The sequence below is a fragment of the Panthera onca genome, chromosome D4 (assembly GCF_046562875.1).
Source record: "Panthera onca isolate mPanOnc1 chromosome D4, mPanOnc1 haplotype 2, whole genome shotgun sequence".
Lineage (NCBI taxonomy): Eukaryota > Metazoa > Chordata > Mammalia > Carnivora > Felidae > Panthera > Panthera onca.
Genome location: NC_138351.1, coordinates 94,016,811 through 94,043,903, shown reverse-complemented (window position 1 = coordinate 94,043,903; position 27,093 = coordinate 94,016,811). Strand labels below are relative to the sequence as shown.

The 27,093-nt window shown below is 62.6% G+C and overlaps 2 protein-coding genes across 4 annotated transcripts; both read left to right on the top strand.

Annotated features, from left to right (window-relative positions):
• Nucleotides 1-362: 362 nt before the first annotated feature.
• On the top strand, nucleotides 363-14,995 carry LOC145713091 (major allergen Can f 1-like). Of its 2 annotated transcripts, none has more exons than XM_081791076.1 (7): nucleotides 363-570; nucleotides 894-1,024; nucleotides 1,460-1,530; nucleotides 2,017-2,127; nucleotides 2,847-2,945; nucleotides 3,125-3,151; nucleotides 14,867-14,995. In XM_081791076.1, the coding sequence occupies exons 1-7, from the start codon at nucleotides 481-483 to the stop codon at nucleotides 14,878-14,880; spliced, it is 543 nt and encodes a 180-aa protein (XP_081647202.1). In that variant the 5' UTR covers nucleotides 363-480; the 3' UTR covers nucleotides 14,881-14,995. The 2 variants fall into 2 exon arrangements, with proteins under 2 accessions (XP_081647202.1, XP_081647201.1); XM_081791075.1 differs by lacking the exon at nucleotides 14,867-14,995 and adding an exon at nucleotides 3,912-4,081.
• A 2,386-nt stretch (nucleotides 14,996-17,381) lies between these two features.
• Nucleotides 17,382-24,657, top strand: LOC145713090 (beta-lactoglobulin-1). 2 transcript variants are annotated; one of them, XM_081791073.1, is made up of 7 exons: nucleotides 17,382-17,505; nucleotides 19,546-19,685; nucleotides 19,981-20,054; nucleotides 20,902-21,012; nucleotides 21,592-21,696; nucleotides 23,992-24,008; nucleotides 24,496-24,657. In XM_081791073.1, exons 1-6 carry the CDS (start codon nucleotides 17,383-17,385, stop codon nucleotides 24,006-24,008), a joined length of 570 nt encoding a protein of 189 aa, XP_081647199.1. In that variant the 5' UTR covers nucleotide 17,382; the 3' UTR covers nucleotides 24,496-24,657. The 2 variants fall into 2 exon arrangements, with proteins under 2 accessions (XP_081647199.1, XP_081647200.1); XM_081791074.1 differs by lacking the exons at nucleotides 17,382-17,505; nucleotides 23,992-24,008 and adding exons at nucleotides 19,055-19,150; nucleotides 21,924-21,940.
• Nucleotides 24,658-27,093: the final 2,436 nt, after the last annotated feature.

Here is a 27,093-nt window from a genome sequence, read left to right as displayed (position 1 = left end):
TGTCACCGCTCCGCGCAAGGCGTCCACGCACACGTCTTGCCAGGAGGGTGGACGACCCCTTTGAGTCGTTCCCACACGCCGGATACTTCCTTCTCGATGCTGAATCTGGGGTCGGGTAGCCTGCCCGGGATACAGGAGGGTCTGCGAGACCAAGCCTGCGTCCTCTCTCTGGCGGCCGGCACGCCAGCCGGGCTCGCTTCCCTTCCCGATAGCATCTGCTACTGTGTCTCTGGCCCGTGGCACAGACCTGACGGGTCCATGGCGGTCACCCAGAGTTGTTCAGTCCTACAATAACGATGTTTTATCCGCTTCACTGCAGAATTGGCCACGGTTGATGGCTGGGAGCGGTAGACTGTCCGTGCCAAGCCTCCCGGGGGACCCGGGCCGAAGAGTATAAAGTGTGGCTGTGCGAAGGGCCGGGGCAGCCTTTCGGAGCCCCAGTGAGCACCTGTCGGCAGCCGTGAGCACGTACCCCTAGACATGAAGGCCCTGCTCCTGGCCGTCGGCCTCGGCCTCATCACCGTCCTCCAGGCCCAGGATCCCCCGGCCTCGGGCGAGGACATGACGGCCGTGAGGCTCGGACGGGGCAGGGTGGGCTGGAGGGGGCGCAGGGAGGCGTGAGACGTTTCAGGCCCAGGCACTGACCCCTGCCCCTGAGGCAGTGGTCAGACAGAGCAAAAGGGGTCTGTACCAGAGGACCCCCAGGGTGGAGGGCACCTGTGGAGGCTGGCAGCTGGCACCCGGGTGCTGGGCGCCGGCTGGGGAGGGTGGCGGGCTCGGAATTGCGGTGTGCCTCCAGTCCCGGGGGTCGGGAGGGCCTGGGCCCGCAGAGGGGGAGGGGGGCCCTGGGGGGGTGGTTGGCCTGTGTCCTGAAGAGAGGGCACCTTCTGCAGATGTCAGGAAAATGGTACCTGAAGGCCATGATCACAGACCGAGAGACATCCCAGAAGAAGCCGGAGTTGGTGACTCCCATGATCCTCACGGTTCTGGAGGGGGGCAACCTGAAAGCTGAGACCACCTTGCTGTGAGTGTCAGCTGTGGTGGCCCGTGACCTCCCTCAGCAGCCCCCTACGTGCACACGCACCGCGAGGCCAGCATCTGGGTGCGGCGGGCACAGGCCACACTGTTGTCTTCCTCACGCTCAGCACGGGGCAGCTTTGGGGGGACCCTGCCGTGGGAAGTGCCTCACTGCGGGGGGGGCACCGGGGAGGGGAGAGAAGCCCCAGACGGGACCCCGTGGGCTTTGAGGGGCAGCGCTGGCTGATTAGGGGTGAGACACCCACATCCCCTCCCCTGGGAGAGCCCCAGGGAGCTGCCCCACGTGGCACTGGGGGCCCGGCCAAGACTTGGGGTGGGAGATGGCAGCTGCCCAGTGGGCCGGCCTCAGACCCGGGGCATCACGGGGCCCTGGCGAGAGGCCACACCCACCGCAGCCCCCCACGTGGCTTCTGTGTTCCAGGATAAATGGTCAGTGCAAGGAGGTGGAACTGATCCTGGAGAAAACCTCTGAGCCCAACAAATACATGGCCTGTGAGTCCTGGAGCCTCCACCGGGCAGTGCGCGCCCCCCCCCGCCCCCCCCGGCCCCGGGAGACGGGGCAGTGACATGATTCCAATGGGGACTCCCGGCCTGAGAAGCCCCGCTCCTATCTGACCCTTAAATGCCTGCCATCTCCTCTCATCAGTCAGTGTGCCTCACAGATATGAACACCAGCCCCCAAGCACTGGGTGTGACAGATCTGTCCCCGGGGGGACTGGCCTGTCCAGAACGTTCCCATTATGGCTGTGCCCACGTCAGGGGTAAGGGCTGAGCTCCCCACGCCCCAACCTCTTCCAGCCCCACAGCCCGAGACTTCTCCGTGACCCGGTGTGCAGGGGCTCGGGCCAGTGGGGAGGGACCTGGGGGGGAGCCCGGAGCGCGTGGAGGCCGGGGGGTCTGCTAAGCTGGACCCGGGTGAGCGCTTCTTTCCGGAGAGCCACGTGGCTTCTCCCCGACGTGTGCACTGTCCTCCCGCAGACGGGGGTAAGCGTGTCGTGTACATCAAGCCGACAGAGGTGAAGGACCACTACATTCTCTACTGTGAGGGCGAGATCCAGGGGAAGCAGGTCCGAATGGCAAAGCTTGTGGGTGAGGCTCACACATCCAGGCGCTGCCCACCTTCCCCTTCCTTCTCCTGGGAGGAGCCGCTGCCTTCGGGCTGCTTTTCCGGAAGGGAAGCATTTATCCCCATCCCCAGAGGTTGGGCTTCTGGGTCCCAGCCTGGGTCTCTGCAGTGGAAACCCAGAGCACAGGGACTCGAATGTCACAAATGTCACGGGGCAGGCCCCGCTGTGCATGGGGACAGCTCCGCTTCCGGTGGGGGGCGGGGTGTCTCTGGGGCGGGAGGGAGAAGAGCTCTGTGCGCAAGGGGGCCTGCCCGGGAAGGAAAGGCCAGCTGCCAGCCTTCATTCCTGGACAGGTGGCTCAAGGAGGCATCGGGAGGTCGGCACCACCCCTGCCCGGTTACAAGAGGCCCCGAGAGGGTCTCCTGGCGGACGGCCTGGGCCCCAGGACCAGAGAGGCCGTGCATTTCCTCTGTGGCGGGAGGGTCCAGCGGCCGGGGCGGGGGGGGATCCCCAGGGTGTTTGTGAAGAGTGTGCTTCCTCCCGGGTCTGCCGCTAGGAGGCCACAGCATCCCGGCTCTGCCTTTTCAGCCACACTCTCCACCCCCCCCCCCACCCCGGCCGAGGGCCCTCCGGTCCAGGCCCCACGTGGGTGTGGGGCCTTCCTCCGCCCAGGCTGGGGTAGACACGGCAGCGGCTCCGAGTGGGGCCCCTCACCCTCGGATCTCCTGGTTTCACCCACAGGAAGAGATCCCGAGAGCAACGAGGAGGCCTTGGAGAATTTTCAGGAGTTCTTAAGAGACAAAGGATTCAACCAGGAGATCTTCTTTCCCAAACAAAGCGGTAGGAAGGGCGGCTTTGCCCGGTGCTGCCCACTCGCCCGCACGGTGGATGGGGACACACTGTGTCTCGTTTTGGCTTGGCTCTCTCCGGGGTGGTCCGAAACCTTGGCCGTGAGGGGCCTGGGCGCTGACCGACTCCCTGCCATCTTCTGAATCACGTATGTTTTCTTCTGTCCACAGACACCTGCCCTCCCGGGACAGATCAGGGTAAGTGAGCGGCTGCAGAGGACACCTGCGAAAACCACCTTGTTGCTGGGGGGATTTCAAGAGGCCATCTGGTCTGCCCCCCACCCTGGATCCCCCCTCCCAGGCCAGGCAAGGGGACTCCCTGCCCCTGGAGTCATCCTGGCACGTGGGCGTCGCCTGCACATTCGGTCTCATCGGGTGAGCCCCTGGGCACTTAGGAAGTCCTTTACGGAGAGCGGGCAGGAGACATACCTCCCGACATGCCCGTGCGCTGGCCAGCAGGTGCGAAATCCCTCCTCGCCCCTGAACAGTCATGGTGACTCTGTTTACCCAATGACTTGCTTAAAAGGTTCAGAGATATGGCAGCCATGTGCCGGATACTTCAGCTTTCCTGGGTCTCTCACTGGAGTTTTAGGGACTTGCCTAGTCCCTAGTCACCTGCCCAGGTGCTGGCAGAGTCAGGATCCAGACGTCTTCCCGGTTCCTCCTTTGCTCTCCCCCATCCTTGGACTGGAGCTGGCTTGTCACATGTTCACACCTGGCCTGGGAGCCTTGGGGACAGCCCCAAGGGGACAGCCCCTGGGAAGCTGCCCCTTCTGATTGTTCAGGCCCAATGGCTGGAGCCCCCCGTGGGCCCACACTTGTACCCTACAGTGGCCCCCCCCAACCTGCACCCGTACCCCACAGAGGCCCCCGCCATGGGCCCACACCTGCACCCCACAGTGCCTCCCCCCAGGCCGTCCCCCCCCCCCCCGGCCTCACTGACACCCCCTCCTTCCAGAGCTGGAGGTGTGAGGAACGGATCCACTGCAGCCCCGGGGCGGCACCACCAGGACCCTCTGTCCTGCAGGACATGGAAGGAAGCCCTGCCCACCGGGCCTGGGCTCGCCCCGCCCCTCCTGCCACCCTCCCCTCCCCCGCCTCCCTGCCCCACCCCTCTCCTGTCCCCACATAAAGAGCTTCTGCAATCACTGCTGACTGTGCCTGTGTGTGGGGCCCCTCGCGTGGGCTGGGGTCAGGGAGGGCGGCCAAGCCAGGCAGGGAGGACGCGAGGGCACCCGACGTCCTGGTTCTCGGCGGTGGTGCGGCGGCCCAAGGGGCGTGGGGGTGTGGGCGGAGGGGTGGGGGTGCGGCTCTGCCCAAAGGTCCTGTGGGGGCTTCCCGCGGGGCCGACGCCACAAAGCTCAGGTCCTGGGTGGTCCTGAGGTTGGGGGTGGGGGAGGTCCTGGTCCACGGGGCTGCATGAGTGAGACTCGTCAGGCTCGGAACAAAGGGGAGGGTCTGCCCCAGGTGGGCATTGGTCCTGTATCCGGGCAGCCTGCACGGGGCAGCGGGGGCCGGGGGGACAGCAGCTCAGAGCAGGGGTGCGGCTCGGGCCTGAACCTCGTCGGGGCCAGCGGGCCAGCCCCCGCTTCTTAGGCTGCCACACCTGACCTCCCACGGTCCCCTGGGGCCTGGAAGCTTGTCAGGTCCCCGGAGCAGAAGTACGGACTCAGACACCTTCAGGGCTCCCGGTGCTTTATAAGATTTGAAGATTCTCTGAGGACACCACACCACAGAATGAGACACAGCGACACTCGGACATGAGAAGGGCAGTGGCTACTCAGCTCTGAACACAGAGGACGGCCAGCGGGGCCAGGCAGGGGCTTTGCCTGGGGCCGGGAACCAGGGCTGGAGCTGCAGGGCCACTCGCGTGCTGCACGTCGGGTGGGCCAAGCCGGCTGCCGGGGCTTCCTGCGGACGGGCGCTGGCAGCACTGGGGGCCCCGGGGTGTGCACGCCGTCCGAGGGCCTCCTTGTAGCCGCTGCTCTCGACGCCCAGCTCCAGACCCAGCAGCCCAGCTGCCAGGTCACGTGTGGCAGGCGCACAGGGGTCTCGGGCAGTTTCTCTGCTTTACCGTACCCGTGGGGCCTCGGGAGCCGGCTCGGAGCCCCGAGGGCCATCTGGGGGTATGCGGTGTCCCGACTGTCCAGCCCTCTGTCCCTCAGGGCACCCCTCAGGGCACCGCTCGCGTTGTTTCCGTGGCTCCTCGCGGGTCTCAGTCCCTCCGCTTCCTCCTGCTTCCTGGGCAACACCAGACACACCATGGGGACCAGTTCCTTGTCCCTGGGGTGTTTGGGGAAGACATCAATTTAGGACACTGTGTGTCCCTGGGGACCACCCCCCCCCCCCCCATGGGGACAGAGGACGTGCTGCTGACGCAGCTCCTGGCCAAGGCTCTGGCTTGGAGGGACGGCCACCAGGCTCCTGGAGGTGGTCCCAGGCCTGCGCCCTCAGACTGGCCCAGCTGACGGGCTGGTCAGCGCCTCTGCCCAGGCCCCAGGCATAAGGACCTCGGCCCACAGCACACGGTGTCGCCTGCACGGGACCTTCCTCTGCCTGGGATCAGACCAGAGCCGTCCTCAGCACGGCCAGAGTCTCAGCAAGACCTCCAAGCTCTGTCCTGGGCACCGTGTCACGTGGGGAGGGGCATTTTGGAAGAGGGGGTGTCCCTCAGACTGGTGGTGAAGAAAGAAGAAAACCAGCGGCCGGTCTCAGGGCTTCCGAGGGGCCCGGGCATCCACAGGGGCCCCGAACACCATCCCCGTTCTGGTTGCGTTTCCACCCCCTGTGGGCCTCTCAGCTTGTGAACGGGGTTGCCTGGGGCTGCAAGACACATGACCTTGGGCACCTGCTCGCAGCTGGCGTCTTACCTGAACAGTGGAAACCTTGTCCCCAGACAGCCCCGTTGTCCCCGGATCCCCGTAGGTGCCCGTTGACCTGCGTGTCTCACCCAAATGGTGGGATGTCACAGGGGGTTGGGAGGGGACAGCAGGTTTCCCCTTGACTCCCCCCTCCCCCACCGCCGTGACGCTGACTCCCCCCCCAGGCAGTCCCTGCCCTGCTGGCCGCTCTGTCACCCCCAATCCTCAGCGACTACAGTTTTGCTTTTGTTCAGGAAGGGTATTTCCAGCAGACGGGATTCTGGGTGGGCTCCTTCCTTCAACACTTTACAGACATCGGCCCACGTCTTCCGGCCCTGGGGGCTTCCCGGTAAAACGCCACGGCCTTCCCGATGTCACCTTAGCCCGCATCTCAGATATCGCATGTGGGTTTGAGGCTTCCCAGTGTCCCTCCCTTGGGGGTCCCTGACCTTTTGTATCCATCCCTCATGGCTTTTAAGAAAATCTGGGCACTTTCTAAGTATTGTTTCTTCTACCGACTCTCAGCCCGGCCCGCCCCACCCCTCCTGGAAGGCGATTACGCTCGCTCTGGACACTGGCCTCCCGAGACTGTTCTGGTTTTCCATATTTTTTTGTCTCTACTCCCAGGGTTGCCTTATTCCTCCTGACGCGGACTCAAGTTCTCCGCGGCTCCTGTGTCCTTCCGTCGGCCTTGGCCAGTGCGTTTCCACGTCAGCTATTGGAACGTTTAGTGTTAGGGGCTCCCGTCTCCCGCCGGGCTCGCCTGTGTTTGCGTGGGTCAGCAGCACGCTTTCCCCTGCAGCCTTACGTGTCCTTAGAACACGGCCTCAGCCTCCTGGTCCGCAAGCCCCGTGTACCTCGAGCCTTTCTCTTTAGAATGGGTTGTATTTGGGGCGCCCGGTGGCTCAGTCGGTTACGCGTCTGACGCTTGATCTTGGCTCAGGTCCTGATCTTGCGGTTCGTGGGACCGAGCCCCGCGTTGGGCTCTGGGCCGACGGTGCGGAGACCGACTGGGACTCTGTCTCCCCCTCTCCCTGCCCCTCCCCCACTCTCACACGCTTGTGTTCTCTCAATCTCTCCCTCAAAATAAATAAAGAAAGCAGAATGGGTTGTATTTTCCCGTTTCCTCGTCTGCTGAGTAATTTCGGGTTGCCTCCTGGATTTGGGGAACGTATTGTACAAATTCTGGATTCGGTGGAGCTCCCTGGAAGAGTGTGGACTTTGCCCTTGCAAACAGGCGCCTCCCCTGTCTGAACCCAAGCTGCACAGTCTGCCTCCCCTGCATGGTGGCAGGTTCTTCTTTCGGCCCTAGCTGGGCGGCACGGAGTCTGCCTTGCCCGTGCCCGTCGTAGGGTGAGCCTGAGATTCAGACAGTTCATGTGCAGCACTTGGGGCTCCTGCTCTCTGGCTGCCTTCCTTCGAGGATTTCTCCCTTCCCTTTCCAGCAGCCAGAATTGCCCAGGACTCTGTCCCCTGGTTCTTCAAGCCAGGAGGAGGGCGGGGCTTCTGTGAGCGCCGCACCTGCTCCTCGGGGCTGAGAGAGAGCAGAGAGAAGGGGGAGCGAGTGCTGTGACTTCCGCGCCTCTCGGTGCCCTCGGAGAGTGGTCTCCGGGCTCCGTCCAGAGTGAATAACGCTCCCTGAGCTGGCGGGCAGGTGGGAGGTGGGGGTACCACCATTTGGTAAAGGAACTGCCCTTGATAATCCCAAGAGAAGATGGTGCGTGTGAGCTGAGAAACGGCCAGAGTCCCCAAATCCTTGCTCTGCCCTGCGAGTGGATGTTCCCGCGGTCTGGGAAATCTGATGGGCTTTGTACACAGTCACCACGAGGAGAGGACAGAACGTGAGTGTCCCAGGCGGGGATCCCGTGGCGTCAGACCCGCACACCTCACTGGCAGCTCGTCCCCCCCCCAGGCTGGGCTGACCCAGAGCCTGAGTGAGGGGCCGTGCTGCTGTGCCTTGGGCTGCTGTGGGTGTGCTCCTGCCCCAGGGAGAGCCCAGCCTCTGTGCCCAGGAAGGACGGGCCCGGGGCAAGATGAGCGGGGCCCCAGCATCGCGGCCGGCCCCCATACCTGCCTTCCACACTCAGACACACTCGGCCCCGGGTCACGGCCTCGGACGCCTCCGCGGCTGTACAATCTTCTCGTCTCCAGGCTACTTGGTGGCAGTGCTGACCCTGACCACGGTGAGCGGGCAGGCTTGTCGCACCCAGGAGAGCAGGAAGGGGTGCGTCCGGGCCGGGGGTGCCCTGGCGGCTCCCCTGCTGAGGGCTCCCTGCCTGGGGACCGTCATGACAAGACAACCATAGTCACCAAGGCGTGGGAAGGGCTCAGACCCAGGGGCTTGGCTCCCCAGAGACACGGGTGGGGCTGGCCCCTGCAGGCAAGTGGCCTGGAGAGAGAAGGGAACCCGGAAGCAGGACGGCAGCGGGAGCCCTTGTGGCCACAAGGCCCACAGATTGTCCGGCTCCCCTCCCGCGTGGAGTCTAAGCGCCGGGCCCGTGGGCAGAGGGCGGGGGAGGGGGTGCCCAGCTTGGGGGGCTGCCTTCTCCCCGCTCCTCTTCTGTCTCGAGATGCTTGGTCCGTAAGCAGGATGCCCAGTGGAGTTCATCCACTGGCGGCTTTACAGGGATTCCACGGGGACCCTGGCCCGCCGGCCCCAAGCCCCACGAATGTCTCTCCCCTCCAGCGCAGTCGGCCCCGGGCGGGGTCCCGGGCCTCCTCTCTGATGTCTGTGTGGTTCTTGCTGCCGTTAGTGCCCGAGCCCTGCCACCAGTCACTAATTCCTCACGTGACGCTTTGTTCAAACGGCCGTGTGGTCTCTGTCTCCCGATCACCCCGAGTGACAGACACAGGACCCTTTCTCTCTTTCACGCTCAGAGCAGTTCTGGGGTCTCAGCCTCTCCGAACGAGAGCACGAAGCAGTTCCCAGCCGGGCTTTGAAGCTGCCCCCAGCTGCCCGAGCCGCCTCGCAAAGTCCTGACCCTGGCGCGTGCACGCAGACCGATGAGTTCCGCTCCACTCAGCACGGAAGGCAGCTCTCTCGGGGTGACCCCTTCCAGTCCATTCCTGCACGGCGCCTCGGCAGAGGGTTTCCAAGGGCAGGAAGTCGGGTGCCCCCGGGCAAGGGCAGAGGGGCTGATCGTGCTCAGGGAGGACCAGGGGGCAGGAGGGAGGGCCGCGGTCCTCACGCTAACTGGACTTCATCGGTGTCCCAATTGGGGGTCGAGGGCCCGTCCCCTCTTCATGCCCCCCCTTGCACAGGACTCGGCAGGGTCTGAATTCAGCTGCTGACGCAATCCCGCAGCCCACGCTGTCGCACGGGGGTCCGGTTTTCCTGCACCTCCACCCGGACGCTTCGAGAATGAACATGAGGCAAAGGCCCTCATGGAACCAGAGCTCCAAAGTTCGACGTCCCCTTTCTGAAAGCTGCAGCCAGACGGCCGCCGGTCCCACATTTCCGGTCAAGCTGGGTTCTCGAAACCTAGCTTCCGACGGGGGCTGTGTCCCAACGAGCCAGCAGAGTCATCCGAGGGACTGTGTCACTCAGTGCCGACACACCGGTGCCCCGTCTTCTACCCACGAGGTGGCCCCACCTGTCTTCTGGGCAAGCACAAGCATACACGCGGAGACCCTGGGAAAACCGATTCCAGAGGACCCACCTCCCAAGGGGCTGGAGGAAGAAAACCAGCTGGAAATGCTGTGCCTTCGGGTGTTGGCCCAGAAAGCGGTAAGGGAGCGCGCTCCCCGGCGGGGCCGGGGGCGGGTGGGTGTTTGTTCTCCACCCCAACTCGTAGCATTTTTAAGTACGGTTCTGTGAACATTAACTCACGTGGAGACCCGCGTAGCCAAGTTCAGGACGTAGAGCGGCTCTATCCCCTGAAACTCCCCGCAAAACCTCCCTCCTGCTGGGTCCCCGACCCCTGCAACCACTCACCCCTCCTGCACACCAGGAGCTTTGCCTTTTCTAGGACGTCACAGAAACGGAACCACACGGCACGGCACCCGTGAGCCTGGCTGCCGTTGCCACCCACAGAGCTGTCCACTTGGTCCACCCCTGACTCAGTTCATCGTGTCAGTCCATCGCACGGGTGGCCCGGGGTCTGTTCGAGCCGCTCGAGGTGAAGGCCTGTGGGGCGTGTCTGGTTCTTGGCAATTACGGCTGGAGCTGCCATGAGCATCCGCAGACGCGTGACTCTGCGTTCTCTTCTCTTTCACGTGCAGACCTGGGAGAGGTCACCGGGTCGTACGTAAGGTTAAGGGTGTATTCCGATCCGTGAGAAATCGCCGAGCTGTTCCCCGGAGCAGCTGTGGACCAGGGTCCTGCTCTCGGCCATCCTCTCCGCCACTCGGCATCCCGTGCTGCGGACGGTATGAGTTGCTGTCACCTCAGGGCCGGCAACCCTCACCTTGGCTCCCACGGCCCTTTGCCGCCTGGGTGTCCTCTTTGGGGAAGCGTCTGTTCCAGCGTTTTGCTCATTTTTATTGGGTCATTCACTTTGTTACTGTTGAGGCTTGGAGTGCTCATGTGTCTTGGGGTTTTTGGGGGGGGATTATGAAATCTGCAAACATTTCTCCCAGGGTGCAGCTTTATTTTAAAGAATTCTCTTGAGGGGCTCCTGGGTGGCTCAGTTGGTTGAACCTCCGACTTCGGCTCGGGTCATGATCTCACGGTCCGTGAGTTCGAGCCCTGCGTCCGGCTCTGTGCCGACAGCTCAGAGCCTGGAGCCCGTTTCCGATTCTGTGTCTCCCTCTCTCTCTGACCCTAACCCACTCGCGTTCTGTCTCTGTCTCTCTCAAAAATAAATAAACATTAAAAAAAATTTTTTTAATAAAAAAAATAAAGAATTCTCTTGACAGTGGAATTTGCAGAGCAGAAATCTTGCATTTTCATGACCTCCGGTTCGCTAATCTGCCTTTCTGATATGCTTCTGGCACCGATTCACTTGACTCCAAGTCATGCAAATTTCTCCTAAATTGCACGAGGCCCAACTGAGCTGCTTTTGTAAAGGAGGGCGTGAGGCTGACGTCAAGGCTCCTTTGTTTGCCTGTGGATGTTCCATTGTTCAGCACCTTTGTCGAACAGCACACAGGCCCTGTGGTGTGGCCCCGAACAGCACACAGGCCCTGTGGTGTGGCCCCATGCCTGGTCCTCTGTTCTGCTCCGTTGACGTGTGTGTCCCTTCTCACACCCACATGACACCTGCAAATGGAACGTGGCATCAGGTGACATCTTATCTGCCTTGAGGGCTGGGCCCACACCCTGCCGTGGCCTGCCGGCGCCCCTCAGCACCCCCGAGTCTGCAAGCCTCAGCAGGGCTGTGGACACAGGCCGCCCCGCACCCCCCACCGGTGCCCCGGTGTCCCGGCTCCTTGTCAGGATGGACAGCACCAGGGTCTCCACAGAGCTGGGGCGTCAAGGGGTCCGGGGAGCCCTGTCTTCACTGAGACCTGGAAGGGCCCGCCCCTGGGAGAAGGTCAGCACAGCAGGGAACAGGGAAGCCTTTCTCAAGGCCTGGACCTGCCTCCTGGTCTCGGGTCTAAAAGGGCACTGGGCCCGCCCCTTCCCCACCCCTGGAAGGCAGCGCTCTGCTCAAGAGCACCTTTCCGGGGTAATTACTGGGGGAATGACAAGTGACACGTTCAGTTCCATCACCCAGGGGTCACTGAGGGCGTGTGGGGGAGGCGCGGCTCGTGCACAAAGGCACAAGGTCTCGTCTGTGGGGTCCGCTACACCCGCTGCGGCCCTGGGCTCCTGCCGAGGCCAGCTCCGGGCCCCAGGACAGACGCTCCCGCCCAGGACCTGCTGTGGTCCTGGAAAGAGCACGGGGGTCCTTACTCAGAGGGAAGCGGGGGCTCGGCCGCTGGGTGCGGGCTCTGGGGCCCGCGCCTCCTACCCGGCCAGTGTGAAACGGAGACGGCGGGCAGCAGGCAAGGCTGAGGCTGCCGGGGGAGGGCAGGGCCACTCTGGGCAGGTGGCCGTGAGCAGGGGAACCGAGGCCCTGCTCTCAGGCAGCCTACTTCTTCCAGGAGAAGGTGGCAACAAATGAGAAGGCGTGCAGGGTCATTCTGGAGAGGGGGGCACGTGCTGGGCTGGATGGGGCCCCAGAAGATACGCCCGCTTGGGGGCTGATTCAGACGCAGGGTCTTTGCAGATGCGATTGATTATGTTACAGACTGTGAGACGAGGTCATCCTGGACCGAGGGCTGTGCACCGAGGGCTGGTGTCCAGAGGAGAGAAGATGGGGATTGGGGACAGAAGACACGGAACGAAGGGCACACAGCTGGGGCGTCCGGGAGCCGGGAGAGGCGGCAGGGACCACCCCCCACCCCCAGAGCCTCGGGGGACAGGACGAGGCGGGGTGGGGGTGGGGGCTCAGCCCTGCCACACCTCGATCTCAGACTTCTGCCCACCCAGGCTTGGTGACCACGTTTCCGTCGCTCCTGAGAACCCAGGAAACGAACAACCGTCCTACAGCAGATCAAGCAAGAACATGATGTGCGGGGAGGGAGGGGACATTCCCAAAGCGTGTCTGGGGGCCTCCCCAAGGAGGCGTCGTTGAAGCTGAGCCTGAGGCCCAGAACAGGGCCCTTATGGGACAACCAGGGTGGAATGTGGCGGGTCCAGGAACAGCAGGTCCAGGGGACCTCCGAGGTGGCGCGGGCAGGCCCGGGTGGAGCCAGGTGAGCCGTGGGGAGGGGGCCTGGGGCTGAAGAGCTGCCCCACTCATTTCCCGCCGGAAGCTCCGATACTGACAGTGTGTCCCCGCCCATTCAGGGACCTCCTGCTCCGAAGCACAGACCCCCTGCGACCCACCGCCACTGGGAATAGGTGACCCGGGAGAACACGGGGGCCTGAAGACTTAATGAGCTGTCATCCCAGATGATAGGCTCTCCCTGACAGCTGGCGGTGGGTCACAGGGGGTCTGCGCCAAGTCCCCGGGACCCAGCCTCTACACCCCGGCCCTCCCTGAGCCCCAGAGACAGGCTTGTCTGGCAGCCGTGACCCTCCCCAGGCTATGGTCAGAGAAGCGGGAGAGTCAGGGCCAAAAGGACCTCCATTTCGTCCTCAGCACCCTCGGAGATGAGGGTGTGGCTGAGGGAACGTGCTAGAATCTGGAAGGGACTGGGAGCCCCGGGGGGGGGGGGTGGGCAGGGGACCGCTGGGCGGCCTCAGACGGGCTGGGGGACGAGCAGCCGGGTGCTGGTTGTGTCTGCTGGGGCCCGTAGGTGGAATTATGGGGGTGTTGCGGTCGGGGGGGCTGGCCACGTGTGCGGCAGTGCCTGCAGAGGGCACACGTCTTTCAGACCTCGGGCAAGTGGTACTTTAACGCTCTCGTGTCGGAGGCGGGCTTCCCAGTGGCCGAGGTGACCCCTGTGCAGTTCTCGGTGCTGGGCAGCGGCTACGTGACGTCTCCTTGACGCACAAGCGAGTGGCCTCTCCTTCCCGTGGCCTTAGTCCCCACTCGGGGCCCTCCTGCCCTGCTGTGCGCGTGGGGTGACACTAACGGCCACCTAACTCTGGAGGTAGAAGGGCCCCAGGCAGGGCAGGAGGAGAGGCCTGGTGCGTCCCCCCAAACAGGAGTGGACTTCAAGCCCTTGCCCACCTGACTCCTGCCCTCCAAGACCAGCGGCCGGTGCCACACGGTGGAGTCTGTCCTGGAGAAAACCACTGTGCCCGGCGAACACAGAACCTGTGGGGCGTGGGGGGGAGGGGCAGTGCCTCACGCCCTCCAGGCCTTCCCCCTCCCCCGCGGCCCTGGGTCAAATCCTGTGCCCAGGAGGGGGCAGGCTCGGGACTTGGGTCCCTGGTGCTGGGGACCCCACTCCTGGGGCTCAGGTCTGGGGTGGAGCCCAGGGGGCCTCCGCCAACGTGCCCCACCCTGTGACCTTTCGCGGTGTGGGGCGTGAGCCACCTGCACGTGGAGGGACGCCCGAGGGGACACCCGTGAAGGGCCACCTCATGTTTCACAGCGAAGGGCGTTTCCAGGGGCAGAGGCTCAGCACAGCCGAACTCATGGGTATGTTTCCGCCACCCCCACCCCGACTGCTCCCGGGCTGTGCCCCTGACACCTCGGCTCGCCCTCTCACCTCTCCACAGGTAGAAGTCCTGGGGCCCCCCGGAAGTTCTGGAAGCATTTAAGAAATTCTCACAGCGCAAAGGATTGCCGCAGGAGAGCGTCTTCAAGCCCGTCCAGACGGGTGAGAGGATGGCCCGGCCCGTGTCCCCTGGGTCCCCACCCGGACCGCTCCTAGGGGGAGACATCGGTGCAGTGACGTGTCTCAGGGGCGCCAGGGGCCCCGCTCTTGGGTCTTTGTTGCCGGAGCGTGAGCGGTGCTGGGGTCGGGGCCCTCGGCTGGGGCACCTTCCCATTCGGTCTCCTTCTTTGTTTCCACAGAGAGCTGCGCCCCCCCTGGTGATTGGGGTGAGTGACCCCTGGAGAAAAGTCCTGTATTCGATGGGATGTCGGGTACCCCAGGGGCACCCCAACCTGCAGACAGGAGGGACCCGGTGTGGGCAGCCCCCTCTGGGGCCTGCTCGTCGCCTCGGATATCTGTCCCCAGGTGTCACTCAGGGACATTGAGGGACTCCTTTTCTTTCTCTGTCCACTGGCTTCATATGTGGAAGTCGGGGCCAGGGGCCCAGGGTCTGCCTGATCACACCCGGGCCACCCAGAGAGAGCTGCCAGGCCACCCTGATCCAGGACAAGCTGTCACTTTCCCCTCCTCCCGCATCCCCTCTGCTGCCCTGTCACCAGGACCTCTGTCACACGGCTCACTAATACTGGAGCCAGAGGTGCCGTGGCCCGCCTGAGGCCCCCAGATCTGCTGGGAGCACAGCCAGATGAGGACGAAATGGGGCTACTTTTGAGGTCTCACCGTGGCCCAGCCCCTCGTGCACACAGAGCTTTGGTTGGGGGCAGATGGCAGAAGGACCCTCCCCCTCTGCTCAGACTGGCTCTGCAGCGGCCCCCCTGTGAACCCACACCTGCACCCCACAGAGCACCCCCAGGCCTTCCCCCCACCCCCGGCCTCACTGACACCCCCCTTCCAGAGCCGGAGGCGTGAGGAACGGATCCACTGCAGCCCCGGGGCGGCACCACCAGGACCCTCTGTCCTGCAGGACATGGAAGGAAGCCCTGCCCACCTGGCCTGGGCTCGCCCCGCCCCTCCTGCCGCCCTCCCCTCCCCCCTCCCTGCCCCACCCCTCTCCTGTCCCCACATAAAGAGCTTCTGCAATCACTGCTGACTGTGTGTGGGGCCCCTCGCGTGGGCTGGGGTCAGGGAGGGCGGCCAAGCCAGGCAGGGAGGACGCGAGGGCACCCGACGTCCTGGTTCTCGGCGGTGGTGCGGCGGCCCAAGGGGCGTGGGGGTGTGGGCGGAGGGGTGGGGGTGCGGCTCTGCCCAAAGGTCCTGTGGGGGCTTCCCGCGGGGCCGACGCCACAAAGCTCAGGTCCTCGGTGGTCCTTAGGTTGGGGGACAGGGGTGTGAGGGTGACAGGTTTCAGATGTGGGGACACACGCAGGGGGGATCTCCTGGCCCCCCAGCTCCCCGCTGGCTGGAGACCGGGCAGGAGTGAGGGCGGGCAGGGGTTTGCCCCGGGCCACAGATGGGGGCAGCCGGACACTGGGAGCCCAGCCGGGGCGCCCTCTGCTCCTGCCCCCTCCCTCCGGGCCTGGCTGGACGCGGCTGGCCGGGAGGGAGCCGCTGTCTGAACGCCCTGCAGCCAACCCTGCGGGCTCCCAAAGTCACTGGGCAGCTTTGCATCCAGAGGCCTGACACACAGCCGCGGGGACCAGCGTCTCCCTTCTCCCGGCGGGAGGGTGAAGCCGGCCCGGCTCCCCTGGAGGCGGGGAGATGAGGGCAGCTCCGTCCACGCAGGGTCAGTGCAGCTTCCTACGTCGCGGACATCCCTGGGTCTCTCCGGGACACAGCCGGCCCCAAATGCAGACTGCGGGGGCCCAGGCAGGAAACACGGGCCAGGGGTCCCTGCTGCGTCCAGAAGCAGTGCCTGAGGGCCCGGCCTCACTGGCCTTGGCCTTGCGTGTCTGGCTTTCTGTAATGACAATGCTCCTTACCCTGCTTTCCCTGCAAAGACACGAGGCCCTCAAGCTGGGTACCTGGCAGGGAGACCCCTTGGATGCCGCCCCAGCCACACGCTCCTGTCCTGGGGTTCCAGGCCTGTCACCATTTATCTACCTGGTGCTGACCTGTCCCTAAGCAGCTGGTCCTTCTGCCGTGGCTGCACCAAGGCCCAGAGAAGGGGCTCCGGGGAGCCGGGGCCGGGGGCCCAGTGTCTGTAATGGTCTGGGGCTGAGACTCAGGGTGGGGGTGTAAGGTCTGACAGGTGACAGTCCCAGGAGGCCTCCCTCCAGCTGGAGAACAAGGAGGCGGGGGGCCCGTGCCCAGCTCCTGGGGGGCCCCGGTGGAGCCCGGTAGCCTGGTCTCCGGGTCCCTGGTGGGGGAGGTGGCAGACACCCCGCTGGAGGTATTTTCCCTTCCGGAAAGCCAAGCCCAGCACCTGCCCGAGCACCGTCCCCTCCCCCATGACCCCAGCCTTGCCTGAAGGCTGGACAGTGGTTTGCAGGGAGGCCCAGACCCAGGAGTGTCCCAGGGAGGACAGTCACCGGTGAGACGGGGCGGAAGAGCGAGACCTTCACGGAGTCCTGTAAACTGCACTTCCCGTGGGGCCCCCCTGCTCCCTGACCCACACCTTCCCTCCAGCCCCCCGCAGATGCTCTGCACCTATGGCTCCTCCTGCTGGTCCTCAGCAGTGGCTGCTCGGAGGCAGAGTCCTCCTCTTACACCCGGCCTGAGCACTGATGTCTGCGCTCCGTTCTGGAAAATTCTGGAGAATTCTGGAAAATTCTCCATCACTGCCCCAGTGCACCTGCCACTCCATCTCGCAAGTCCAGACAGACGGATTTCGTCCTTGGTCTTTTATTGAGGTGACAGTCACACAACATAAAATGAGCCATGGAAATGAACAATCCAGTGGCATTTGGGACACTCACGATGCTGTGCAGCCACCACCTGTCTCTGGTCACAGAATGTGTTCATCGCCCCAAAGGGGACCCCAGCCCCCCTCCCCGAGCCCCGACACCCTGGATCTGCGCTCTGTCCCCGACCTTCGTAGGCGAGGAATCATTCCGCGGGCGGCCTCTCGTGTCTGGCTTCTCGCACGTGGCGCACCGTGACGTTTCCGAGGCTCCCCCCGCCGTGGCGTGTGTCCGCGGGTGTGGCCGGTGCTGCTGTGACCACGCGCGCGTGTGGACTCATGGGAGCCCCTGTGGGCGGATGTTCTGGGTCAGGTGAGGTTTGCCCACCTTCCGTCGCCCTTCACGTTTTATTTCCCTGTGTCCTGACAGCCCCGGCCCCGGACGCCGGCTCTGGTACAGACCGTGGGGTGCAGCCGCCGTGGGGGCCACGTTCATCCTGTGAGCATCTGGGCCGATCGGGGTGATTGAGCATAGACGCCAGGAACAAGCCAGGTAACCGAGGCGGAAATCAAATTCAATCAGATGACTGCAGCTCACAGAATTCACTGGATCCGGATAATCAGGCTTGAGAATGTGCGGGAACGGGGGCAGCGGGCAGGTGGGGACGCCCCCCCATCCCCACCCTCGCAAGAGCCCGGTCAGCAGGCTGCCCTGGGCCTCCGGACGCTGGACTGTGGCCACAGGGGTCACTGAGGTGAGCTACCCACTGCTCTGGCTCCCGGCAGACACACACACACACACACACACACACACACACACACACGGACACACTCACCCCCAGAGGCCCAGGGCTGCATCTCGGGCTGAATTGTCTCCTTTGGCAAAGCCCCCCCTTTAGACTTGAGAACAGCCCCTGCCTCGGGTCCCCGGGCTGGCCCAGGTCCCTGCGCACAGAGTCGCCTCCTGAGCCGCCTTGTCTGGTGTGCACAGGGCACCCTCCTGCGTGAGCTGAGCCACCGGGTGGGGACACAGGGGACTGGGTGGCTGTGCGGAGATGGGGTTGGCCAGAACCAGGGATCAGGGAAGGGGTTTGGAGCTGCCAGAGCTCAGGGACCAGAGTGAGAAGTGACAGGACCCTGGGGACCGGAATCCATTTTGATCTGGGGACTCTGTCCTCTCAGTGAATACTCACCAGCCGGTCACGTAGGAGTGATCGTGGGTTGCATTTTTATTTAAAATGTTATAAACACTCACGTGTGTGGAGAAGACTGGGTGGCGGGTGAGCCCCCTGGACCCTACACTCAGCTTCACAGCTGTCCGGGCTCCACAGACAGACCTGTCACTTTCCTTCTGTCTCTGGCGGAACATTCCAGGGCCAACCCCAGACATGCCTCCCTGGCCTCTGTAATGAGAAGAGACTGCACTCTGCTAGCGTGGTATTTTAAACAAAGCAATGTGCTGTGACCACACGTGGTAGTTACCACGCGTGAGCACGCCTCAGTGGCCGCCCGTACCCGTGTCCACATCTGGGGGTCGTCTCGCACACGGGCAAGGCGGGGCCATCCCTGCCTCGGTGGGTCTGGATGGGCCCAGGACTAGCACCGTCTTGAAAAGTTCTCCAGGAGATTTCAGGGAGCCCTCTAGGTCCAGAACTGCTTCCCCCAAAATGCACAAGCTCCAGGGCCATCCCTTCTGTCTTACAGAGAAGACACTGGGGTCATATCTGCATTAGAATCTCCTTCCTGGTAGCTGAGTGGGTGACCGGGGACAGGGAGACCCGTCTCTGTGGTTGTGCCCACTGACAAGCCTCTGTGCGGGTGGCAGTCACCCAGATGCTGCTGGGGACACAAAAGGGAGGTCGTTCCAGGGTGAAGTTGTCAAGGTCGTTTGGACACAACGTGGTGACCCCGGGTTCCCAATGGGGGTGCTGCCTGGGTCCCGGCTGCCAAATGGCACAGAGCTGGGGAGCACAGAGGCAGCAGTCTCAGCTGTCCTCAGAGAGCACGACCCAGGAAGTGTTCCCGATACTGGCGACCAGCCTGGACCCACACCCCGGACCCTGCCCCCTCGGGGGCCTACCAGGAACCGTCCAGGGACACAGGGACCGTCCCGTTCCCGCTCGCTCCGCAGGAAGAAGGCCTCCCATTGTGCGGGTGGAGGAAGCCCCCTGAGGGCCTGGGGATGAGCCACGGGGGATTCGGGGAACCACATGGCTCGCAGGCCCCCGGCCCCCGTATAAGGGCCCGAGCCCGCGGCCTGGCCTTCCTCAGTCCCGGGAGCTCAGCGCCACCACAGCCGCAGCCATGAAGTGCCTCCCGCTCGTCCTGGGCCTGGCCCTCGTGTGTGGCCTCCAGGCCGCCACCGTCCCCCTGACCATGGACGGCCTAGACCTGCAGAAGGTCTGAGGACGGCTGGGGGGGTGGGGCGGTGAGCTGCAGGGTGGGCGGGGGGCGGGGCCTCGGCCGCCTGAAGAGCGTGGGTGGAAGCCAGGACGCTGGGACACCCCCCCAACCTGCTCCCCGTCCTCAGGGCGGCTTTCCCTCGCTTGCCCAAGGTCCAGATGGTTCCACTGAACTCGTACGACCTGTCCTTTAAAGCCGCCTGGGAACCCAAGATGTTATTTCAAGTGTGGGGGCTCCCAGAGGGGCGTCTGGTCGGTGGCGGGGGGGTCGCCCAGAGCTCACTGGCTGCCACCCCACTTAGACCGGGCCCCCGGCCGGGGCGGGAGGGAGAGCCCGTTGTGGGGCCGGGGCCGCCTCCCCGCCCCCGATGGCAGCTCAGGCCCCCTCCCCAGGTGGCTGGGACGTGGCACTCCGTGGCCATGGCGGCCAGCGACATCTCCCTCCTGGACTCGGAGACCGCCCCTCTGAGAGTGTACGTCCAGGAGCTGAGACCCACGCCCGGGGACAACCTGGAGATCATTCTGCGCAAATGGTGGGTGACCGAGGCCCCCGGGCTGGGGGCCGGCGAGGGCCTGGGCCCAGGGCGGGCGGGCGGGCAGGGTCCTGACGGGAGCTGGCTCCGTGTGGGTGGTCCCCGGTGGCCTCGGAGCCCCCGCCCAGGGCTCCGGGCCGACGGGCGACCACACAGGGCGGCCTCAGGGCAGTGCGCAGAGAGGCCCGAGTGGAGGCCGGCCGGTCAGCTGGGGGCTGGGGCCCTGGGGGCCTGGGCGGTTCCTGCCATGAGGGATCAGAGAGGACAACTCAAGTTCAGTGTTACCACCTTTTAGGGAGGACAACAGGTGTGTTGAGAAGAAGGTCTTAGCAGAGAAAACGGAGTGTGCGGCCAAGTTCAACATCAACTGTAAGTGTCCCCGAGGGCCGGGTGCGAGTTGCAAGGCTGGTCACAACTGTCCTTGGGTGGTGGCTGTCCTTGCAGGCGGGGACGAGGTGGGAGAGTGCCGGTCTGGTCCCACTGTCGGGGCTGCCGGGAGTGGCCGGTGGGGTGCTGACCCGTGGGCCTGGCCACGCCCGGAGCCATGAGCCTTTCAGGCCCGGTTACCCAGCCCGACCACAGAACCGGGGCAGGGAGAGCTTCCGGCCCCACGACTGCGGTCAGTGCACAGCTGAGCTCCTGGACCCTGCTGGAGTGGGGGCGGGGGGGGGGTGTTTAAGGATCTTCTACCGAATTCTCTACCACTAACTGCAACATTTAGGGGCTTTTGTGAACTATAAAAAACCACAAATGGAGAGCTAAGTGCTAAAATTTAAACAAAGGAGGCACAGAAACTTCTTGTGGGTTTTCGGTCGGCAAATTCGATTTTTCTCTCACGCTGAAGATTTGCTCTGGGCCACCCTGACCCTCCTCCTCTCTCTCCTTCCTTCATGCCTCACCCCCACCTCACCCCTACCTCCGGCCCCTCCCTGCCAAGCCTGAGTGCTTGGTCGGGAGCTCTCTTGCTCACAGCCCCGGGCACAGCTCCTACCGCTGTGTGCGCGTCTGACTGTTCTGTCCCCGCCACCTGACCCGTGACACGCCTGGCCTAGGGGACACACCCGGCCCTGTGCTCCCCACTTTCCACTTCCTGCTGCCGATGGCCACGCTTCCACGTGGGCAGCACCCTGGGGGCTGCAGGACAAGGAACCACACCCGTAGGGGGCTCCCGCTGGACAGGACTTCGTCTCCCCTTTGGCTCTTCTCCTCTCCCCAGATCTGGATGAGAACGAGGTCATCGTGCTGGACACCGACTACGAGAACTACCTGTTCCTCTGCCTGGAGAACACCGACGCCCCCGGGCAGAACCTCGTGTGCCAGTGCCTGAGTACGTCACTGAGCAGGCCCGGGTCCCCCTGCGTGTGGGGGCGGGGGCTGAGGACCCCCGGTGGGGGCCAAGTCCCCTGACATTGCCTCGGGAATCGGGGATCCAGGATCCAGGCCGAGGGGCTGGGCTTAGTGTTCCTGCCTCGGCCAGAGGATGACTGCTGAGTAGAAGCTTTGGTTGGGGGTGATGTTCCACAAAAGCACCATTAAACCTGTCAAGTTCTGAGCGGAACGCAAGCCGGTAAGATCCGGCAGCAGGAGGCTGAGACGTGGCCCCTTTGCCTGAATGAAGCACTTTGTGTGCGGTTAGAGACGCGTTCTCGGCCAGCACGTCAGCCCTGCGGGCGAGCCCCAGCCGCCCGGGGACGGGGACCCTGGCCTCGTGTCCCTGCAGGGCCCCCGCGCCGTCCTGGGAGGGCGGGGCGGGGACCCCGGAGGGCAGGGGGGCTGAGCCCCGGAGGCCACCCCGGGGGCTGACCTCAGGAAGCCAGTGTGTGCTTTCTGCTCTGGCTCCCTGGACGGGGCTCCCCGAGGCCGTCAAAGCCCCGCGGCCCAGGGACTGACCCACCGCCCCCCACAGCCAGGACCCTGAAGGCCGACGACGAGGTCATGGAGAAGTTCGACAGAGCCCTCCAGACTCTGCCCGTGCACGTCCGCCTCTTCTTTGACCCGACCCGGGTGGCAGGTGACCGCCTCCACACCCCGCGTCCCTGCTCTCACCCTGCGTGCGGCTCACCCGTCGGGCAGCCATGAGCCCGGGGCGCGTCCGTCTCCCACGGTGGCCCCCATTCCCCGGGCCCCCGGGGGAGGGGGTGCAGAGCCCCTGGGGCGGGGTCCCCCTCCCACCCCTCTGGGCCCAGGGCTGTCCCGGCGACCTGTGACCTCTCCCCCCGGCTCTCTCTCCTCCCGCAGAGCAGTGCCGCGTCTAGGTAGGTGAGTTCCTGCCCGACCCGCCTCCTGGGGTAACGTAGCAGCCCTGCCCCCACATCCTGGGCACGTGCACGGGTGGGGGGCGTCCCGGGGGACCCCCAGCTCCCCTCCGTCGGGCCCCGGCCCCTCTGCGGGAATGGCTGGAACCCGGCGTCTCTCCTGCTGACCGCAGGGGCCGGGCTGGCTGTGTGTCCACTCTCTCGAATGGCCTTTGTGGGATGTCGTTCCTGTATCCCGGTCGAGCCCCCACGCGGACGTCCCCATGGGCTCTTCTGGGCAAGGGCGTGGGGTGACCAGCACTCAGCCTGAGGTGGAGAGGCCGTCCCTCACCCCCAGGCTGGGAGGGGCCGGCGAGGGTCCGACAGGCTCCCCGGGAATCACAGGGGAGCCCTGGTCCGTTTCAGGGCCCAGAGAGGATGACACCCCTTCCAGCCCTGTCAGGGACTCAGGAGGGACCGGACCTGTCGGACCTGTTCGTCCAGCCCCCAGGCTCCTGGGGGGGGGGGGCCCAGCCTGGGGTCTCCTGCTCTGAGCCCCTCCCCCTCCAGCAATAAAGAAATAAAGCAGGGAACAGTCTGCCTGGTTCTTTCCTGGCCTTGCGTGTCTGGGGATGAGTGGGGATGGGGGGGGGGGGGTGAGGCGCAGGCTGGGGCGGGGTTCGGGCTTCTGCACCTGAACAGCCCATCACATCTGGGGACCAGCACACATGATGGGGGGCTCTTTTCAACCTGAGGAAGGAGATCAGAGGGCACAGGGGCAGCCTGCCAGTTCACGCCGCGGGGCAGCACCCAAACTCCACAAACGACGAGAAATGAAAACTCGCTGGTCACGTCACCTAGTCAATATTGACAGAAAACCATCAGTAAGTTACTTTCCGATCCAATTGCATTCTCTTTGAAAAGTGCGGCCCGTGACCCTCCAGGTCGTCTTTCAGGAACTTGAGGACGATCGCTACCACCGGGAAGTCCTGGGGCCTCAAGCGTCACGTGCCTGTGAGTGCGTGGCTCTGCCCCGGATGATACGACAGAGATTTCCCCCGGGTCGTGGTCTGGGCGAAGGCAGCAGAGGTGGAAAGAAACTTGTTTTCCACTGACTTTAACGTACAGAGCCACAGAAACAGGGATTTTCAAATAACAAAGTTTACATATAACAATATATACACGTTTATATATATGCCCAGTTATATATAAATGTTATATATACATGACAATTTATGTATGATATTAAGTTTTCATTTATTTATTTATTACTATTATTTTTTAATGTTTATTTATTTTTGAGACAGAGAGAGACACAGTGTGAACAGGGGAGGGTCAGAGAGAGGGCGACACAGAATCCGAAGCAGGCTCCAGGCTCCGAGCTGTCAGCACAGAGCCCGACGCGGGGCTCGAACCCACGGACCGCGAGATCACAAACTGAGCCGAAGTCGGGACGCTTAACCGACTGAGCCACCCAGGCGCCCCTTAAGTTTTTAAAATATAGATGGAACGGAACATTTCTAGAAAAAGATCGATTACCAATATTGGCTAAAAGGAAAACTGGAACAAACTTTGTAAAAAATGTTTAGTTGAGGAACAGTTGACATAATGCTATTAGGTTCAGGGCTACACTGTCGTGATCCAGCAGCTGTACCCTACAGAATGCTCACCACCACCTGTCACGGCACGGGGTTATTACAGGATTATGGGCTGTATTACCCGTACTTCCCAGCCCGTGACTTATTTATTTTATAACCGGAAGTTGGCACAGCTCAACCCCCTTCCCCTCTTCTGCCCAACTCCCTCCCGCCTCCCCCTCTCTGGGGCCCACCAGTTTGTTCTCTGTATTTATGACTTCGTGTTTTGCTTCGCGGTTTGTTTCTTCATTTGTTTTGTTTTTTAGATTCCACATATGAGTGAAATCAGATGGTCATCCTTCATCATTGGTCCCCATTCCCGGGTTGGGGAGGGGGTGCAGAGCCCCTGAGGCGGGGTCCCCCTCCCACCCCTCTGGGCCCAGGGCTGCCCCGGCGACCTGTGACCTCTCTCCCCGACTCTCTCTCCTCCCGCAGAGCAGTGCCGCATCTAGGTAGGTGAGCTCCTGCCCGACCCGCCTCCTGGGGTAACGTAGCAGCCCTGCCCCCACGTCCTGGGCACGTGCACGGGTGGGGGGCGTCCCGGGGGACCCCCAGCTCCCCTCTGTTGGGCCCTGGCCCCTCTGCGGGAATGGCTGGAACCCGGCGTCTCTCCTGCTGACCGCGGGGGCCGGGCTGGCAATGCCAGTCAAATGCCCGGCTCTGTCCTAGAGCCTCTTAGGTCCAGGCATGTGCCCCACTCTGGGACCTCGTGCTTTCTTTGGGGGTCAGGTTGTTGTTTGAAGGAGGTCGGGGGGGAACTGGACAGGGAGGGGGTTGGGTCGTGGGTGGGTGGCATTGAAGACTGAGAAGTTGCAGGCCTGGTGCCACATTACTAAGGGGGATGTCCTTGGCCCCCCCCCCCCCCGGTCCCCTGTCCCCAGCAGCACGCTGCTCTGCCTTCGTCTGTGTTCATGACCTCATTGCTCACCTCCCACACAGGAGCAAGCAGACCTTTCCGTCCCCTCCTCCAGAAGGCAGACGTCTCCTTGTCCTCTCAAAGAGGAAGCCAGAGACCTGGTCCCATCCCCTTCCTCCTTCCTGGTCCCTGTGCTTGGGGGCCGGGCACCTGCTCTCTGAGGATTCTAAATAAAGCCGCATGACCTCTGCTCCTCGAAGTGTGTCATTGGGAGTGTGTGGGGACACGGGCTCTGCTGGCACTTCTGGGGGGTGGGACCCGGGCAGCATCTGGGGGGGGGGGGCAGGTTTCTCATCAACAAAACAGGAGAACATGCTTGTGCAAAATTTGTCAAATATGCGCGAAGTATCAGAATCGATGGGCCAGGAGGAGTCCTTAATCCTTACGGTAGTTAGGTAAAAGAAGCTAAGGGGCGCCTGGGTGGCTCAGTCGGTGAAGCGTCCGACTTCAGCTCAGGTCACGATCTCGCGGTCCGTGAGTTCGAGCCCCGCGTCGGGCTCAGGGCTGATGGCTCAGAGCCTGGAGCCTGCTTCGGATGCTGTGTCTCCCTCTCTCTGCCCCTCCCCCATTCATGCTCTGTCTCTCTCTGTCTCAAAAATAAATAAACGTTAAAAAAAATTAAAAAAAAAAGAAAAAAAAGGAAGCTAAAATAAATGAATCTACAATCAACTCAAGTTAGAAAGCATTAAAGTGAGGAAAATCAAGGTGCCTGCGCCCCACAGTGAGGGCAGGGTGAGGCTGCACCCGTTCAGTTAGCTCACCTGTCAGAAATAGCTGGGAAAAGCCACAAACTCCAGAACAATCAATGACCACAGATCAAGAGAAATTTTATTAAAAGAATCATAAGGGACTTGGCTATTTGATTCTAGCCTCATATACTTGAAACCCCAAATGGATGACTTCCACAGCAAATGCAAGCGTCCAAAATAAATCGAAGAAGACCAGAGAAAAAGTAGACAGGTCCCTCCGCCAGGCAGACAGGCAGACAGACAGACCGATAGGTGCAGAGCCCCCGCCTGCTCCCCGGCCCGGCCATCAGCATCAGGAGGGGACAGACAGGTGCTTCAGGGACAGAAGGTCAGCAGTGGGCAGCTCCATTACGTCACACCTGACAGACACTGGCAGAGACAGCACAGTGACAGAAAGCCCTACCAGGAATAGTGCCCTTGCACGGCACCAAGGGGCTCCTCCCTGCCCTGCGTTCACAGATGGCCAGTTCACCCCTACGACCGCGCAGGGGGCAGGCACCAGGTACGCCTCCTGATCCACCTGCCCGATGGGTCAGCCGGCCCGGCGTCAATGCACACAGCCACCCAGGACACCCCACGCATCAGCACGAAGCCCCTGAATGGCATAGTCGCCCCTGGGATCTAACAGGGGGGCATCGGGGTGAATTTCACACCCAGAAGACATCTCTGAACAAACTAGGTTCAGGTAACAGAAGGCGAAGGGGAATGGCTTCTCTGTAGGTGGTGAAGTCTGTGAAAACTCCTTCCTGTAAATTCTCTAAATGGACGCGGGGAGGTTTCCAGCATCTGCCGTGACGTGCTAACTTCTGCGTGGGAAAGGACGGCCATGAGCACGTACGCAGGAACCCGTGAGAAGACACTCAGGAAGGAGCACACATCAGTGAGTTAGTGATCTACCGCGAGGAACGCAGGTGTGCAGGCAACAAATTGGTGGGCGCAGGTTTTCATGCAATTTTAAGTTTCGAACCAGTTCATATCTTAAATATTTTATTTATTTTTTTTTTCAACGTTTTTTATTTATTTTTGGGACAGAGAGAGACAGAGCATGAACGGGGGAGGGGCAGAGAGAGAGGGAGACACAGAATCGGAAACAGGCTCCAGGCTCCGAGCCATCAGCCCAGAGCCTGACGCGGGGCTCGAACTCACGGACCGCGAGATCGTGACCCGGCTGAAGTCGGACGCTTAACCGACTGCGCCACCCAGGCGCCCCTTAAATATTTTAAATGTAAGAGAAAAATAAAAACTGAAAGGCAGCAAGCCATAAAATGATAAACAAGCAGAAACAAATGAATCTAACTTCTATAAATTGACCATTTCAGAGAAAAATTCCCAACCTTTTTTTTTTTTTTTGCCAGTGACATGTTTTTTTTTATTTTTTATTTTTTTGATTTTTTTTAACGTTTATTTATTTTTGAGACAGAGAGAGACAGAGCATGAACAGGGGAGGGGCAGAGAGAGAGGGAGACACAGAATCTGAAACAGGCTCCAGGCTCTGAGCTGTCAGCACAGAGCCCGACGCGGGGCTCGAACTCACGGACCTCGAGATCGTGACCTGAGCCGAAGTCGGCTGCTTAACCGACTGAGCCACCCAGGCGCCCCGCCAGTGACATGTTTTAATGCCATACAGAGATAGATCTGCCATGAGGCGTGGTCAGTTCCAATATTAGGGAACATGGACAGTGATGGAGTGAGTAGCCTCATCGAGAAATCTTGGCCGGATGCCACACTCTCTGGTCACCCCATGTTCACTGTGCTGTGTGCCCACCCGGGGGTCTCGCCCCTGCGACAGTGCCCCACTTACCCGTACTCAATCTTGTGTGGACTATATTCTAGGGAAAAAGAAATCTTAACATCAACCTAGTAGTAACATTT